Source organism: Tursiops truncatus, chromosome 6, assembly GCF_011762595.2.
Source record: "Tursiops truncatus isolate mTurTru1 chromosome 6, mTurTru1.mat.Y, whole genome shotgun sequence".
In the NCBI taxonomy this organism is placed as follows: domain Eukaryota; kingdom Metazoa; phylum Chordata; class Mammalia; order Artiodactyla; family Delphinidae; genus Tursiops; species Tursiops truncatus.
This window is the reverse complement of record NC_047039.1, coordinates 95,789,007-95,808,128: the sequence shown is the minus strand read 5'-3', so window position 1 is coordinate 95,808,128 and position 19,122 is coordinate 95,789,007. Positions and strand designations below refer to the sequence as shown.

General features: G+C 45.7%; 1 protein-coding gene across 26 annotated transcripts in view; it reads right to left on the bottom strand.

The window, feature by feature from the left end:
• ZNF618 (zinc finger protein 618) overlaps window positions 1–19,122 on the bottom strand; it is a 184,918-nt gene that overhangs the window by 9,556 nt on the left and 156,240 nt on the right. For 11 of the 26 annotated variants that reach the window (XM_033858435.2, XM_073806454.1, XM_033858427.2 and 8 more), the window contains 3 exons: window positions 15,607–15,690; window positions 13,498–13,542; window positions 12,447–12,524 (listed from right to left, as the gene is read on the bottom strand). The exons of 2 other annotated variants lie outside the window; for them this stretch is intronic. In XM_033858435.2, coding sequence (XP_033714326.1) covers window positions 12,447–12,524; window positions 13,498–13,542; window positions 15,607–15,690 — 207 coding nt within the window. Of the gene's footprint in view, window positions 1–12,446; window positions 12,525–13,497; window positions 13,543–15,606; window positions 15,691–15,906; window positions 16,071–16,374; window positions 16,546–19,122 lie in introns of all 26 variants that reach the window. 13 more of the 26 variants (XM_033858436.2, XM_033858431.2, XM_033858429.2 and 10 more) reach the window with 4 other exon arrangements.

Sequence of the window (19,122 nt, the reverse complement as noted above, 5' to 3'; positions counted from 1 at the left end):
TGTTCAGGGTTGCCAGACATCCTTCTTCCATTCTTCTCAGTTAAAGGCATCAGGCCTTAGAGGTCAAGGCCACACTATTCATACCTAGAGAAGAGGCTTCCCCAACTTCTACATATTCAGTCAGCCCTGCAAGACTAGTCAAGAGACTCTGGGATGTGCACTCAAGGAATAGTTTGCAGCCACTAGAAAGGTGGTCATGTAGACTGGAGCAACATGGGAAAATGCATAAGATAATGAAAAGCAAGCTCTAATCATCATGTCATATGTATTATTTATAGATACATATTTTAGACTCACAAGTCAAATAACGAACAAATCTATGCATCAAAAAAAGATGGGGAGGGGACTTTCACTTCTGCCCTCCACATGCAAACAACTGCTAATCATGATGATATATGACTGCTTTCATACAGGCAACCCAGGGTCTGATCCCAGAAAAAGAAACAAATGCGGTGAGCTCTCTGTGCAACTTACTGCCCGGAAGCGGTTTTCAAGCTGCTGCGTAGGACCAGGGAACTGAACAGAGCCCAGCGGTCCCCTTGAAGAGACAGGGATTAAAGTTCAGGCAGGCCCAAGACAGCTAGAATTTACAGGGAAAAGTACCAAAGAGGAGGGAGTTACAAAAAGAGAGAGCTCTGGAGATTTCAATGGGGTTCCCTGGAGCCTTTGCTGTAGCTACTCTGCCTATGCATAGGGTCAAATTCCACAGGACTAGGGAAAGAAACACTAAAATGCAGTAGGCTGATCGCTCCCAGGGCTCCCACGTGGGGGAAATCATCTGCATCCCCTCCACCAGAATGGAAAGACCTCAATGCATGAGAAATACTATGGGGCTAAATTAGCCATAGACTAAGCCACTAGATCTGCCCTAATACATTGAAAGAGCAAGCCTCCAAAGTATTAAGGTGATCCCAGGTAACAAACTGTAAGCCAAGCTTAATACTCCTAAAAAATACAACATCTAGCATCTAACACCATAAAATTCACAATGTCATTCATCTAATAAGTACCAGACATTCAAAATAGTAGGAAAATATGACCTATAACATAAGGAGACAAACCAATCAATAGAAACAGACCTAGAAAGGACAGAGATGATGGAATTAGCCAATAAGGAGCTTACAACAGCTGCTGAAAAAAAATCAGTGAAGCTGGAGACAGAGCAAAAAAACTACCCAATGAAAACCAGAGAGAGTAAAAGACTGAAAATAAATAAATGGAGCATGGACAATGTTAAGTAGTCTAACATAAATATAATTGGAGTCCCAGAAAAAGGGGGTGAGGCAGAAAAGATATTTGAAGAAATGGCCAGAATCTTTCCAAATTGGAGGAAAACCATAAACCCAGGTTCTAAAAGCTCAACTGACCCCCAGCAGAAATACATAAAGAAAACACCACCAAGGCACAGTATCATAATCCAATTGTTGAAAACCAATGACAAGAGAAACTCTTAAAAGCAGCCAGAGAGGGGGAAAAGTTAAGTACAGGGGAACAAAAATAAGAATAACAACAGACCCAGCAGGTAACAGAACAAACTATTAAAAGAGAATGTCAACCTAAAATTCTAAATGTCCATCAATAGATGAATGCATAAAGAAGATATTTATATTATATTTATAATCTAAATTTATATAATATCAATTATATTTATACAATGGGATATTACTCAGCCATAAAAAAGAATGAAATAGTGCCATTTGCAGCTACATGGATGGACCTAGAGATGATCATACTAAGTGAAGCGAGCCAGACAAATACCATATAATATCGCTTATATGTGGAATGTAAAATAATGATACAAATGAACTTATGTATCAATACAAAACAGAAACAGACCCACAGACACAGAAAACAAACTCATGGTTACCAAAGAGGAAAGGCGGGGAGGGATCAATTAGGAGTTTGGGATTAACATATACACACTACTATATATAAAACAGACAAACAACAAGGACCCACTGTATAGCACAGGGAACTATACTCGATATTTTGTAATAACCTATAAGGGAAAAGAATCTGAGAAAAAGATATGTATGTATGTATAACTGAATCACTTTGCTGTGCACCTGAAACTAATGCAACATTATAAATCAACTATACTTCAATTTAAAAAAAACACAAAAAAAATTAAAAATAAAATAAGGGAATTCTAAATCCAGGGATACTATCTTTCACAGATGGAGGTAAAATAAGGACCAAAAAAAAAAAAAAAATCATACCTGCAACTATAAGAAATGTTAAAGGAAGTTCTTTAGGTATTAAAAAAAAAAATGACATCACCCCCCCCAAAGAGAAAATAACATCAAATAAGAATCTGGATCTAGAGAAAGAAATAAAGAGTTCTGGAAATTGTACATGAATGGATATAAAAAGTGTTTTCCCTCATTTTTAATCTCTTTAACAAGATAACTGACTGCTCACTGGAAAAAAATAACAATGAATTGTGGTAATTATATGTAGAAATAAACCATATGTTAACAACAGAAGAAAGACTAGGGAGGGGAAATAGAAGATTGTGTTGAAAGTTTTTCACACAATATGAAAAGGATAATAGCCTTTAAATGTAGACTTGATAAGTTAGAAATGCATAGTTCAAAACCCAAATAGACTATAAAAAAAAACAACAGTTATAGCAAATAAATCCATTGTAGAGATAAAAATGGAACCATAAAAAATTCTCAGTCCAAAATAAGGCAAAAAATTAGAGAAAAAGGAATAAGCAACAAGTGAAACAATTAGTAAACAAATACGAAAATGGTAGATTTAAACCCAGTAATACTGAAATCACATTAAATTTAAATGGTCTCCACGTTTCAAATAAAAGTAGACTTTGTCATACTTAATAAAAAAGCAAGACCCCATGATATGCTATCTATAAGAAACCTATTTAAATATGAAGACATGGATAAGTTAAAAGTAAAAGGTTAAATAAAGGTAAAACATACAAACAGTAATGAAGAGAAAGGTGGAGATGCTGTGACAGTATTACAGAAAGAACAGACCTCAGAACAAGAAATATGATCAGGGGTAACAAGAGACCCTACATAATGATCAAGTGGTCAAATCACCAAGAATATATACTAATCCTAAGTGTGTGTGCAAGTGATAAAGAGCATTAAAACACATGAAGCAAAAGCTCAGAAAACTGAAAAAAGAAATAGATAAACCTAACAACTGGAAATTTCAACTGTCTTCTCTCAGTAATTGCTGCTCTCATGAGAAAAGAGAAAAAAAGACTGAATATAAATGAACAGAGTGGACAACACCAAGCAGCCCCATATACATATAACCAGCTTACCAGAAAAAGCAGGTGGGACAGAAAAATACTGAAATCATATAAAGTATAGCCTCTGACCATAACTGAATTAAATTAGAAATCAACAACAAAAAGACATTTGGAGAAATTTCAACTATTTGAATATTAAACATCACAGTTGTAAATAACCCATAGGTCAGAGAAACATAAGGGAGATCAGAAAATGTTCTGAACTAAACATTAAAACATAACGTTTCAAAATTTGTGGGATACATCTAAATAACTGTTATTTATAACATTAAATAATTATATGAGAAAAGAATAAACATTTAAAATCAGTGTTATAAAGCTTCTACACTAAGAGATCTGAAGAGTAAGTTTAAAGAGTAAGTTGAGTCTAACATAAGCAGAAGAAAGGAAATAATACAGATAAAAGCAGAAATTAATGAAACAGAAGATGGATAAACACAACAGAGAAAAATCAATGAAACTAAAAGCTAATTTTTTGTAGAGATCAGTAAAATTGATAAACCTCTAACAAGAAACATTAAAAAAAGAAAAAGAGGACACAAATTATTAGTAGCAGGAGTAAAAGAAGGGGACATCACTACAGATGCTACACATATCAAAGGGATTAAAATGATTATGAATAACTTTAGGCCAATAAATTCAACCATTTAAGTGAGGCAAAAAAAAACAACAAAAAAACCCCCTAAAAAACATAAAGTACCAAAGTTCACTCCAGAAGAAACAGGTAACCTCAAATCTCTTAAGTTCTATAACTATTAAGAAATTCAGTTCATAGTTTACATAATTTCCCACAAAGAAAATTCCCATATGGGTTCACTGGAAAGTTTGACCACATATTTAAGGAAGGAATAATACAAATTCTAAACAAATTCTCCCAGAATTAGAATAGGAAAGAACATTTCCCAAATCATTTTATAAGGCTGTCATTATCCTGATCCAAAACTAGAGAAAAAAATTACAAGAAAAGAAACTACAGACCAACATCCTTCATAAACATATACACAAAAATCCTTAACAAACTATTAGCAAGCCAAATATAGTAATATATAAAAATAACAACACATCATGGGAGTTCCCTGGCAGTTTCAGTGGTTAGGACTCAGCACTTTCACAGCTGTGGCCCGGGTTCAAACCCTGGTCAGGGAACTAAGATCTCGCAAGTCATGTGGCCAAAAATAAAAAATATAAAAATAAAAAATAACATATCATGAATAAATGAAGCTCATCCCAGAAATAGAATAGTTACAGAAAACCAATCAGTGTAATTCCCTATACTAAGAGGAAAACAAAAATACGAAAAATCATCTCCATAGATATAAATGCACTTTAAAATGTGATAAAATTCGATACCCACCTATGATACAAAATCTCAGCAAACTAGGAAGAGAAGGAAACTTTCTCAACCTCATAAAGGACATCAAAAACAAAAAACAAAAAAAAAACAAGTTTACTGATCTGATAGAAATAAAAAGGATTATAAGGAAATACTATGAACAGTAGTATTCCAACAAATTAGATGACCTGGATGAAATAGACAAATTCCTAGAGAGACATAACTACTAAAACTGATTCAAGAAGTAGAAAATCTGGATAGATCTATTAAAAAGACTGAATTAGCAGTCAAAACACCGACCATAAAAAAGAAAAGGAAAGCCCAGGCTCAGAGAGCTTCATCAGTGAATTCTATAAAAAGTTAAAAGAACACTTCACAAATTCTTCTGTGAATTTGAGAGGAGGGAACACTTCTCAATTCATTCTATGAGGCAGGTATTATTCTGATACCAAAACATGACTGAGAAGTCACAAGAAAAAACAAACTATAGTCCACTATGCCTTATGAATATAGATACAAACATCCTTAATAAAACAGAGCAGACCAAATCCAGCAACATATACAACAGGTTATACACCATGATCAGGTGGTATTTATTCCAGGAATACAAGATTAGTTCAACACACAAAAATCAATACCATATTAAAAGAATAAAGGACAAAAACCACACGATAATTTCAATAGATGCAGAAAAATTATTTGACAAAAATCCAACACCCTCTCATGATAAAAACACTCAACAAACTAGGAATTGAAGGGAACTTTTTCAACTTGACAAAGGGCATCTATGAAAAACCCACTGCCAACATCATAGTTAATGGTTAAACATGAAAAACTTTCCTCTTAAGATCAGGAACAAGATAAGAATGTCCACTCTCTTTTATTCAACATGTATTAGAGGTTCTAGCCAGGTCAATGAAAGAAAAAAAGAAAGAAAGAATAAAAAAGAAAAGAAAAATAAAGGGCATCCACATGAATGGAAGAAGTAAAATGATCTACTTACAGATTACAGATGACATGACTGTGTGTATAGAAAATCCTATGGAATACACACACACACACACACACACAACTATTAAAACTTATAAATAAGTTCAGCAAGGTTTCAGGATATGACATCAATATACTAAAAAAAATCAATTATATTTCTCTACGTTAGCAATGAACACTCCAAAAATTAAATTAAGGAAATAATTCCATTTATAAAAGCTTCTAAAAGAATAAAATACTTAGGAATAAATTAACAAAAGAAGTATAAGACTTGTACACTTAAAACTAAAAACATTATTGAAAGAACTCAAAGAAGACTTAAATAAATGAAGAGGCATCCCATGTTCAAAGACTGGAAGACAATATTGTTAAAACGGCAATATTCCCCAAATTGATCTAGATTCAACACAATCCCTATCAAAAGTCCTGCTGTCATTTTTGCAGATATTGACAAGTTGAGCCTAAAGTTTATGTGACACAGAATAGCCAAAACACTCTTGAAGAAGAACAAAGTTGGGGGGCTTAGACTTCCCGATTTCAAAGCTGTTATAAAGTCACAGTAATCCAGACAGTGCGCTTCTGGCACAAACACAGACGTACAGATCAATGAAATAGAATTCAGAATCCAGAAATAAACCCTCACATTTACAGTCAATTGATTTTTGACAAGGGTGCCAGGATCATTCAATGGGGGAACAAAGAGTCTTTTTAAAAATGGTGCTGAGATAACTGGATATCCACATGCAAAAGAATGAAGCTGGGCCCCTACCTCATACCACATACAAAAATTAACACAGAATGGAATACAGGCCTAAATGTAACAGTGAAAACTATAAAACTCTTATAAGCAAACAGAGGAGTTAAGTCTCTGTGACCCTGGGTTAGGCAATGATTTCTTACATATGACATCAGAAGCATAAACAATGAAAGAAAAAGTAGGTAGAGTCGTCATCAAAAATCTTTGTGCTTCAAAGGACAGCATCAAGAAAGTGAAAAGACAACCTACAGAATGGGAGAAGATATTTGTAAATCATACATCTATAGAGCCCTCGTATATAAAGATAAAAAGATCTCTTACAACTCAATAATAAAAAACCAAAAAAACCCAATTAAACAATGGGCAAAGGATGTGAATAGACATTTCTCCAAAGAAGATATTTAAATGGCCAATAAGCACATGACAAAGTGTTCAACATCATTTGTCATCAGGAATACACAGATTAAAATCACAATGACATATCCCTTAATGCACTAGAATGGCTATAATCAAAAAGTCAGATAATAACGAGCGTTATCAAGGATGTGGAGAAACTGGACCCCTCACACACTGTTGGTGGAAATGTAAAAATGGTTGTAGCCACTTGAGGAAACAGTATGGCAGTTCCCTAAAAGGTTAAATATAGAGTGACCAAATGACCCAGCATTTCTACTCCTAGGTATCTACCTAGTAGTTAAAAACATTGTAAAGCAATTATACTCCAATAAAGATGTTAAAAAAAAAAAAATGTTCACACAGGGACTTGCACTTGGGCATTCACAGCAGCTTTATTCGTAACAGCCCCAAACTGGAGACAGCCTAAATGTCCATCTGTAGGGGGATAGATAAACAAATTGTGGTATATCCAAACAATGAAATATTACTCAGAAATAAAAAGAAATACTGATATCACAGAACAACAGGGATGAGCCTCAAAAGTATGCTAAAGTGAAAGAAGTGAGACACAAACGACTAAATATCATCTAATTCCATTTATACAAAATTCCAGTAAAGGCAAAACTATAACAAAAGAAAGCAGACAGTGGTTGCCAGGGTGGGGGCCTGGGAAAGGGACTTGCTGCAAAGGGAACTTTTTGGGTTGATGGTAACACTATACATTGTGCTTGTGATAGTGGTTAAATGACTATACGTTTGTCAAAACCCATCAAACTGTACTCTTAAAACTGGTGAATTTTATTTATGTAAATTATATCTCAATAAATCTGATTTTAAAATAGACTGAAAAGAAACCATTAAAAGAGTAACAGTTGGGCTTCCCTGGTGATGCAGTGGTTAAGAATCTGCCTGTCAATGCAGGGGACACGGGTTCGAGCCCTGGCCCGGGGGGATCCCACATGCCGCAGAGTGGCTAAGCCTGCACACCGCAACGGCTGAGCCTGCGCTCTGGAGCCTGTGAGCCACAACTGCTGACCCTCGCGCCTAGAGCCCGTGCTCCTCAACAAAAGAGGCCACTGCAGTGAGGGGCCCGTGCACCGTGGCGAGGAGTGGCCCCCGCTCGTCTCAACTAGAGAAATGCCCACGCGCAGCAACGAAGACCCAGGGCAGCCAAAAAAAAAAACCATTCACTTTATAGCAGTACACCATATATATGCAATAAATAGTTGTAAAAAAAAAAAAAAAAAGTAACAGTGGCTAACTTTGAGTAGTGAGATTATGGCTGAGTCTTCATTTTGTAATTTCTCTGCATTTTCCCAATTTCCTTTAATGAACAGACCTCATGTGTAAAAAAGAGAAACACAAATTTTAAAACGGAAACCAGCAGCCATTCTTACTGACTTTCTCTGCTAGAGTACAGAGATTTGGAAGCCCGGGATTTGAACCAGGCTTTGGCTGAGTATTATAACCTTGAGTTAGGCACTTCAATTCTCTAGGGCTCAGTTTCCCCTCCTCCTTCCAAAATCCCGGGGCTGGGCAAGCTGCAGGGCGATTCCCTCATTCTCTGCCTTTCTGCAAGGCTTTGAAATTGGGATTACTCAACCTCTAATTAGATAATGATGTCTAGCATGGTTTATTAAAAAAAATTTTTTCTCCTTATCTCACAGATAATGCTGCTAAATGGGTAAAGTACTCAGTAAATGATCTACAGCTTGAGCTGGAAACAAGGTTTACTCAGTGTGGCTAACGCTGCGTACCACAGATACACGTGCTCACACACGTACAGGTACACAGACATCGGCAAAGGGCGGGATGCAAAGCTGGAATAAAGGCTGTCTCCCAAGGAGGGACCAGTTGCAGAAAGAAGAAAGCAGTTGTTTCTAGCAGGGGATGGAAAAAGAGAAAACTGCATTATTCAGTCTTATTTTAGAATGTGCTATAGCCCTTAATACTTTACATACATCATCTCCAGAACCCTCACCCAGCCTGTGGAGAATGGTGACGAGCCTACTTTACAGATGAGAAGATCGATGCCCAGAGAGGGGAAGTAGCTCAAAGGGATCAGAAATTAAACGTGGCCATTCCCAAATCCTACCACTCTGAGTTGCCAACTTGTTTGCCCCCTGGGAAAGTCCCCAGGCCTCACTTAGCTGCAGTCCCCCGACTACTTGAAAAGAGGCTAGAAGAGATGACCTCTGAGGGGGCTTCCCCCACCCCTAATCCTCCACCCCAACTACGCTGCTGAAGAGGGTGTGTTCAGAGCACCGGCTCTGGAGCTCATGGGAGGGTCAGAATCCTGGTCTGATACTGTGGCTGCAGTGCCGTGGGCAAGTTACTTAGCCACTTTATTTTATTTTGAAATTTACACATTTTATTACAAGAACAAAAAATAAACAACACAGAAACAGCACACTAAAATGAACTGCATAATGCACACTTCTAAACACAAACAAGCCAAACAGCACTATAACTTGGGAAAAAATCAAAGCATTTGCCCTACTGATAGCAGTTGAGGAAATGAGCTATTGCATTCTGGAGGCAAAACATTATGGAAACAGTGTATATTTCTTAAATATTATGATCATTGTTTAAATCATTAATTGTTGCACAGGACTAATCATTTTCTTATTGATAAGTAATTTTTAAGTGACATTTTTCTGCCCAAAATATGTGCTTCCATTTTCTATACTTAGCCCTTTTCACCTCAGTTTCCTTATCTATAAAGGCGAGCTAATGTGGACACAACTCAGAGGGATGTTCTGAGGATCAAATGAGCTAATATGTAAGAACTCAAACGATGTGAGGTACTTTTTACGAGCCATGCAACTTTGGGCCAGCGATTATGTTCTCTGAGCCTCAGTTTCTTCATCTGTATAATGGGGATGATAATGCCAGCCAGCTTGTTGAGGAGCCCGGCCTGACACACGGTAATCTCGCTCACTAAGTGTTAGCTATCTTTAGTATTACGGCCGCCAAAACCTGCTCCTAAGCTGTCACCAGGGGCCAGGCGGGTTCTCCTACAGCGCAGACGGGAAGTTTATTAGCGGGAATTACCCTGTGCCATTCAGCAGCCTCTTAATGAGATTGCTGTTATTCGAGGCTGATCCCCCTTATCAGCGGCGCTGTGAACTGCGCAGATCATGACGCTTAATTTCTCTCTATGGAGTCAATCCTTTAATCCCGACTCAGCCTGGCTGGGATTCAGCCTGGCTTTGCACTGGATTGCCGGCAAGGCATTCTCTGCCAGCACTGAACCAGAACAAAGCAGCCCACAGCTCTTCTCGGAAAACAAGTTGGGATGCTTGAGGGAGGTGGGGCGCCCGCAGGCGCACCCTTGATTTGCATGTTAATGGCCTCCGCCCAACTGCCTGAGGGACAGAGAGGCACTGGCACCCAGACTCTTCCCTAATTAGGGCTCAGCTTTCAGAGCCGGCAGAGGGGCAGAGGGTTTCAGAGGAGGAGGGAGCAGAGACGGGGCCGTGGGGGTCTCGGGCCCAAGCGCTGTGCTCAGGCAGTGGTCCCCGGCATCCTTCTAACTTTGGCTACTGGTACCCCACGGGGTCAAGTCTAAGTGCTCTGAGTGCGTTCAAGGCCTTCCCTGGTGCAGGATGGCTGACAGCAAAGGCAAGCAGGAGCTGTGAGACACGTGAAGACAGAACCTTGGTGTAAGGAGGGCAGCTGGAGATTGCAGGTCTGTGTGCCCTTGTTTTAGAATGGAGACTCAGAGTGGGGGGGCACGACAAAGCTTCCTGCCTGAGGTCACATGGTATAGAGACACATCGGTTAGAGAGGACTGGAACTCACGTGTCATGGCAGCCAATCCAGCTCTGCACTGATTTTATTTTATTATTATTATTTTAAAATTTTTGGGCCGTGCCGCGCAGCATGTGGGATCTTAGTTCCCCGACCAGGGACTGAACCCGCACCCCTTGCATCGGGAAGCACATATTCTTAGCCACTGGACCACCAGGGAAGTCCCTGCACTGATTTTAATGAGTACATTAGAAATAAATTATCTCCCTCCCACCCAAAATCATGCGAGTTGGTGCCTAGTGTACAGCAGATACCCAATAGATATACGCTGCATAAATGAAGAGGGGTCACACTAACAGAACAGCACCTGCCTGGAGAGCGTCTCGCCCTGTAATACTCTGTGCTAGTCAGGCCAGACCTGGAAGGTGATATGAAAGGTTCAGAAGCCTAAGAGAGAGACAAGCAATAACTAACAACAACCACCACCGTGACAGCAGAAGTGACAGCAGCTAAGCAAACACTCAGTCTCTTTCCTGGTCAGCTCCTCTTTGGCCTTTACTGAGCCACCGTCTGTGTCAGGCGCTTTTCTCACATCACCTCCAATGCCTCCAGAGGATCACCCTACGGGAAGGGTGGCAGGGTCAGCGAGCTGTCTCCCCCATATTCCCGTTTCCCTTGTCAGGCTGTCCCTGGGCAGGGCTCTGGAATTTGAGCATATATGTGTCCCTTGTGGCCTGAAGTGGTAAAGAAGGAAGTGTGCCTCTCTCCCCGCCCATCAGTCAGAGAGAGAGGACGCTGTGATCCAGGGGAGGATGGAAACACAGGAAGGAAGGAGTCTGGGTCCCTGAATCTCCACGTGGAAGGCCGCGTGCATTAGGCTGTGATGTGGCTGAGAAGGAAGTGGTTATGTCAAACCACTGAGAATTTGGGATTTACCTGTTACAGCAAACAGTGTCTGCCTGCCTAAAACAGAGATCAGATCAGAAATCAGATCAGCTCGGTGCTCTGTGACCACCTAGAGGGGTGGGAGAGGGAGGGTGGGAGGGAGGGAGACGCAAGAGGGAGGAGATACGGGGATATATGTATAGGTACAGCTGATTCACTTTGTTATACAGCAGCAACTAACACACCATTGTAAAGCAATTATACTCCAATAAAGACGTTAAAAAAAAGAAAAAAAGAAATCAGTGCTACTATGACCAAAACCTAAAATTGGAGGCTGGTGGTCTCGCGAGGGAGCTGACATTGTAAGCCGGACAGATGGCAAAACAGCTGATAAAAAGGGTGTCCAGACAGCAGACTCCTAGCTGTGGCGCTACAGAAGCAGTTCTCAAAGTGTGGTCCCGGACAAGCCGGGTGTGTGTGGCCTGAGGACCTGTCAGAAATGCGAGTGCTGGGCCCCGCCCTAGACCCACGCGTCTGAAGTTCAGAGTGCGGCCTAGAAATCTGTGCCGTCACCAGCCCTCCCGGTGACTGATGCACGCTCACGTTTGAGGACTGCTGCTTCGGGGGTATGACCGCGAAAGCAATGGGGCTCACCGCAGGCTGCCCCGGACTGAGCCCTCTCCACTGCCCTCCCCTTCCTCCGCTCACCTGGGTCTCAAACCACACTCAACCCTACACACGCCCACGACTCTGTCCTGCCCAGCTCCTGTTTGGCCTCTAGGCTCCGGGCAGAGGTCACAATTTCTGGAAGCCTTCTCCAGCTCCGACCCCCTCTCTGGCTACGCTGCCACCAAGCCAGCTGCCCCCGCAGGGCACAGACCGCCCTGACTTACAACGGAGTAACCAGGGCTCCCACGTCCTGGGACTGTTTTTTGGGAGAGCGGCCGCAGGCTGGCCCTGGCCGTCCCTGCCTTTCGCAGGATCTGAGGGTGGGAGGGATAAGGGGGGCTTCAGTACCCCGCCCCCGTCCACCGTGGGGCCCTTACCCGCGTGGGACTGCATGTGCTCCAGCAGGTTGTTGTAGAACTGGAACTGGATTCCACAGGCGCCGCACGTGTAGGGCTCTGCAGGGAGAAACGGAGCAGCCGTTTCAGGGGCAGCACGAACCCGGATGCCTTTCTGCTGGGCCGCAGGCAGCTTTGGAACTGGGCACCCAGACACACATGGGGGCTGTGCCCTCAGGGCTCTGGGCCTGTCTGCCCCCCTGTCACTAGCTAGTGAGGGAGAGGCTGCGGGGGAAGGAGCAATGGAGAGAGGAAGACTGGCAGATCAAGACCGCCGAGTGCAGTCAAGCGGCATTTATCGAGTGTTCACTGTGTGCGACACTGTTCCGGGCGCCGGGGATGACACTAAGGGACAAGAGCTCTCTCGGGGCGGAGACCACGTCTTATTTGTTCCACAGCCCACCTCTCAGCCGGTGGAAGCACACAGACAGCACTGTTTGCTGAGTGAACAAATGAATGAACGTATGAATGAACCAAAAACAACATAATGGACGTGGAGGGCAGTAAAGAGAAGGAGAGAAGGGGTGAGAGAAAGGGTGAGAAGTGGAGAAACACAGAAGAGCTAGAGAAGCAGGGATAAGACAGGAAAGGGAAGAGAAGCGGGCCGGAGGGCGGCAAGAATGAGAGCACATAGGAACGCGAGCACGCGTGCCCAGCAGAGGGACGTGGAAGGAAAAAGAAAGAGAGAAGAGAGCCAAAACGAGTAGGGAAAAGACAGCAGGAGGATGGCGGAGATGCGCTCGGAAGAGGCGTCCTGAGCCTGCCCCCGTGAGCAGGAAAGGGTGGCTTTGTTCCTGCAGGGCTGGGGGTGGCAGAGTCAGGACGCCCATGGTCACAGCTCTACCCGACACCTGTCCAAACTCCTCCACCCGCCTGGGCTGGGTCTCCCTGTGCCTCCACCTCCTTCAACTGGGTTTACCTGGGAGGGCGGCCCAGGTCTGATGCTCTGGGGAGGGCCCGAACGTGTGGCTGGCTGAGTTCATTCCCTACCCTGCCTCGCCCTCTCCAGCCCCCCGACGGGACCATCACTTACTCTGTAGGAGAGGGAAAGGATTGGAAATCAGGGGACTTGCAGTTTCTGCAAAAGAGAAACAGTTTAGCTAAGTCTCTTCTGGTTCTGGTGCTCGGAGATGACAGTCATTACTTCTGTCCTTAGGAAGTAGTGAGCCAGATGGGCTCTCGGAGGAGGAGGGGGCAGCTGGGGTGGGGCTGGGGCACGGGCAGGGCGAGATCAGCCGGGGCCATCCCTCCAGGACACCCCCAACTTTCAAAAAGTCAGCCCACAGAGCGCCAAGGAGAAAATATCCACGTGTGGCCGCCTGGTTCAGGACAGGGAGCTGGGAGCTGCTTCTAGGTCCTGGCACCGGGGTGGTACTGTCTGGCACCAAACACCAGAGAGGCCAAAGGAGGGCTGCGCTTTGAGGGCTTTTCTGTCTGCTGGCAGCTCCCCGCGCCTCCTGGCATGGTCAGCCGAGCCTCACAGGCAGGAGGCGGCAGAACGGGGCCAGACGGACTACACCGGGAATCCTGGCTCCACCACTCACAAGCTGGGCACCTGGGGCAACAATCAACGTCACCTGAGCCTCAGTTTCCTCATCCAAAAAGTGGGGATAACAATAACACTGACCCTCACTGGGCTGTGGTAAGGATGAAAACAGGTTAAGACACATACAGCTCTGAACACGTGCCAGGCACACAGTAAGCGCTCAATAAATGGTGGCTGCCGGCGGGAGCAGCGCTTCACACCGTCATTCCCAACTCTGAACATCGGCTCTGGTGGAAGGAGAGGCAGGGGGTGCAGCCTGGCTGGCTGGGAACAAAGGCTCCCGGGAGACCGCGGTTTCAGTCCTGGCTCTGCTGCTTATTCCTGTGTGGCCTTGAGCCAGTCACTCCAGTTCTTTAAGGCTCATCTTTTGGAGGGGCTGAGTGGGTTATAGCTTCCAAAAGGATGAAGCAGTTTGGAAAAGTCGACATGCTCTCTACGGTTTAAAGGATCGTGGCAACATTCTCGGGGCTCCCACGGCACACCTCACTCCCTTCCTCGGAGCACTTATTCATCAAATCACTTGGTTTACTTAAAAACACCACCACCTCCCAAACAGCCTACCATGTGAGTGTGTGAACTCTGCAGGGCACCCTCTGAATCTTCCCCACCACAGGGACGTGTGTGCCATGCCCATTCCACAGCAGAGGTGAGATCGAGAGGCGAGCTCAAGTCACCGGCTTGTGGATGGTGGAGCTGGGGTCGAGCCTCGGCTGGAGCTCAGATCACTGAGGAAGCTTGCACGTGCAAGTCTGCGCTCCTGGATGTTTCATAAAGCCCCTGACTGGTGGTCACGCCACGTGCATCATCTGTCTGCACCCAGGCAGGGCCCAGCACGGTGCTGAGCACAGGCCAACACCTAATCTGGTGAAGTAAACTTTAATTGAGCAAGAAAGTGAGTGATGGCTTACCTCAGTATAAAGGAAGTATCAAAACCTTTTTTACACCCTGCCCTGGCTGGCACTGTGCAGACCAGATTGCTGTGCCTTTCTCGGGCAGAGGCTGCTTGTGCTCACGCATGGCTCCGCCAGGCTGGCCCCAGGTCTGGCTGGGGACAGTGGCTTTCGGCTGCTCTAAGGTGCTCTAGGGTTCCACTAGAGTCCTGCAGGAGGCAACCACCAGGGGGCGCCAAAACACCACTGGGAACCTCAGGCAAGCCTACTTGGGCTGGTAGGGGCTGGAAGGGAACCTTTGGACGTTCCCAGGTCCAAAAGGGGACCAGAACTTGGGGCCTCCGGCTCTTAGGCCACAGCTCTCTCTACTGTACCCGCTTTGCTTCTTCTGGAAAAAAAAATGGCTGTGATGTTCATCCTATAAACATAGCAATGGCTCAAAGGGGGCCATCCAAGTCAGTACATCACACAGGTCATGGGGCAGGGGAGTTCCTCTCTCCATGGGGAAGAGACAAAGAGGATCCAGTCCCGGAGATGCTCCTGCGGCCCGGAGGGATGTCCCTCCCGCTTCTGCCTGCCGGGCTCTGGCCGCCCTCTAACGCTCTGCTCTCAGCCTCCTCCCGACACCCCGCCCCATCACGCACCACAGAGGTCCCGCAGCGGACTGAGGCGGCAGCACAGGGTGACTGTCACGGGGCACACTCACCGCTGGAGTTTTGGGAACTGCTATTCGTCTCTTCAAAGTGGTTTTGTGCTTTGCCTTCTACCCTCCGACTGAAAGCGCTTTCTGCTGGGTGGGGAGAGGAGAGAGCAAGGAAACACCACGGTGATGGGTCAGCAACAGGTCCAAAGGGCGGGGCATGCCAGAGGGGGCTTGGGAGGCCAGGGACGTGGGAACTGCCCCGGCCCCTGGGCTGCTTGAGTGCCTGAGGCTTTATGCTGGGGAACCAGCAGAGGGATGGGCTCCAGAACCCCAAACCCCAAACCTGCAGTTCCTCAGGCTCACCTGAATTGCCTGATACCTCGTCAGGGTCCCAGGAGGTCCCCGACAGTGCCCAGGGTGGGTGGAGGTCCAGGCACGGGGGGGATGTGTGTGGGATGTGGGCGCACTCCTGAGCTCCAACTGATCGAGTAGATGGTACACAGGCCAGGGTCTCCCATCTCTGACCCCTGGGGAGCCACACGTGACACTAAGTAATCTGGATCTGCCACTCGCGACTTGCTCTGCCCGATTCTGCTGACACAGGCCCCACCAAGGAGCGGGGAGGGTGACAGACTGCTTCCTGGGGGTGGCTCCGGCAGAGAGGAGGGCCAGAGGGTGGAAGGGGTCCCTGGGTGGCAGAGATGTCATGATAGGCTGAGCCGGGTAGCCCCACACCCTGGGAGGCCAAAGACCAGGTGAGGTCTGGTCGGGGTTCACCGGGGGCAAGGGACTGGCTCCCTGAGTGATTCTGGGGTGTCTCCACTGACGTGCCTTCCTGAGTGGCTCGCCTTCTCCCAGAACTCTCTGTAAACGCCGGAGTCAGAGAAAGGGTCCAACCAGGTGGGAGACACCCACGTTCTGTCTCGAACGTCTGAGCCAGAAGGCGACGGCTTTTCCAAGCTGCTCAGTGGGGATGCTGGATGTGCCAGGATACAAAGGCTTCTGGGAACAAGTCAATCTGGGATGAGCAGCTGACCCAGCAGCATTTCTTAAGGAGAAACAGCTTGCATGAGGATATCAAAGGCTCTGAGAAGTTCGACCGGAGAGAGACCCATCTAGCTTCACTGAACCCGACCTTCCCAAATAGAATCGGCCACTGAAGCCCAATTAAAAATATGAGATTCCTTAACATCCTTCGAAAATGGTGATTCTGGGAAATGCCATTGTCACCCAGGCCACCCTACGCCAGGAGGGCAAGCGCTCATACTATGGGAGCCGAGGTTCCAGACGGTCACTGGGGTGATGGGAAAGGAAGCCCCAGGTGGCTCCTATAGCCCCTGCTCAATTCCCCCGCCCCCGACTCTGACAGTGCCTCCTGAGGCAGCCTCCGCTTTGCAGAGGCTGTTGACAACATCACACACAAGACCCTCTCTTCTAACTGTGTCTGTAAAATGCCTGGACTGAGAGCTACACACCTGCCCACTTCAAGATACCATCTGTAAATCGGCAAAGAAAGCCCCTCAACTCTCCACCTAGGAAAAACGGGGGGACTCTTATTTACGAAGCACCTGCTATGGGCCAGGCACTGGTCCAGATGCTTTACATCCACATAATCCTCCAATCGCCCTATGAGGTCCACACTGTCATGCCCATCTTATAGGTGAAAACACAGAGAGAGTGAGGTTGTCAAGTTCCTGGGCCTGACTAAGCTCCTAACCCTTTAAGATGGCAGAATAAGGAGATTTCATTCTTGGGACAGATGCTTCCTTTTTAAAAGGGGCTGGGGCAGGGAAGCGGTTCCTTCTGCCATCTTAAATCTCATGCATGCAGGGGACGGTTACCCATCTATGGAGGATTTTTGTGCAGCCTGACCAACACATTGGTACAATTCAGCACAACTAAGGTTGCAAACTCTTATAATTAGCCTCCTATGGCTCAGCTGGTAAAGCAGATTGTGATCAGCTACCCCTGCTATAGGGACCTCTGGCTGAAAACCAGCGAGCGGCTCCACAGGGGACATCCCCGCGCAGGCGCGCGCGCGCGCACACACACACACACACACGCGCACACACACACACACACACACAAACACACATGCACGGGAGCGGCTGCCTGTTCTAGCATGACGGGGGCAGTGATGACTTCCAGCTCCAACAGCAGGCTCCGGCTCACAACCTGGTGTCCCCTGACCTGCGCAGCTAGTAGTCCAGGTGTGACACCCATCACAAGTCTTCCAGGTCACAAAAAGGCAGCCAAAGGCAAGCCCCATTGCTTGTGATGCTTACTTGGTGACTCTGGGCTCTGAGAGCTGCCATAGACCACACAGGCCCTACAGGCAGTTCTCTGCAGAAACTGCAGATGCAAAAACTCCCAGCCACAAGGTCGAGAGTAAAATCAAGATCTGAAAGCCGTGATCCCATTACTTAGTTGAGCCAGTATCTACCACCAATAAGTCCGTGACGACCAGCCTGTTTAACTGATTTATACCTACTGTTGCCAAAAAACAATGGCTACTAGCTCTTCTCTACACAGTAGCTGAACACCATTACCTTCAAAGTTGATTAACTACTTACTCTCCTTTCGGGAGATCTAAGCACTTAAGCATAGCTTCAAATATTTTTAAGAACCACGTCCTTGCTCCTGGTTAGCTTTCTGAACCAGAGGAAAGGCGAGCACCACTCATCACGTGGCTGTAATCGGTCCAGCCCCCTGGTTCATCTGAGTGAGTTCTCAGTTTGATCACTTGTATATTTTTAATGGATAACGTTGGGCCTCTTGAGGGTATCTGAAAGGCCCGTAGTCCCAGAATGACCAAGTCTTCACTCTACCCCACATCCTACATATCTAGGGAGAAGGCCCAAGGCTCTTTCCATCCAGGTGTGAATCAGGATTCCTGATTAGCTGGTGCTCAGCACACAGTGTGTCTTATCATTCCCCGATAACTGGTAAGAAATGGCTGGTGTGCACGGTCCACTGCCTGTTCGCCCTTCCAGAGTCTGAGCCCTTTCTGCGTAGACTCAGACAACACTGGAGTGGGCATCCATTGGCTTCCCGCTGGGCTATGGCTCACGGAGGGGTTTCCTGAACAGTGAGGGAGAGGGAGGCTGTCAAGTTCCTGGGCCTGACTAAGCTCCTAACCCTTTAAGATGGCAGAATAAGGAGATTTCATTCTTGGGACAGATGCTTCCTTTTTAAAAGGGGCTGGGGCAGGGAAGCGGTTCCTTCTGCCATCTTAAATCTCATGCATGCAGGGGACGGTTACCCATCTATGGAGGATTTTTGTGCAGCCTGACCAACACATTGGTACAATTCAGCACAACTAAGGTTGCAAACTCTTATAATTAGCCTCCTATGGCTCAGAGCTCCCAGCCAAACACTCTTCTTCACGGAGAGCAGCTCTTCGTAGAAATGAGTTTTTAGACTGGGTTTTCTGAAAAATGGGGGATGCGAACTCATGCCAAGAGGGTCCAGGCAGGTGACGTAAATGGATGAACTGGGCTGGATGTGAGACAGACAACAGTGTGATCACAATGAGACATGGCACCTGCCACGTGGCCACTGTATTGGGGAGGCAGGAGG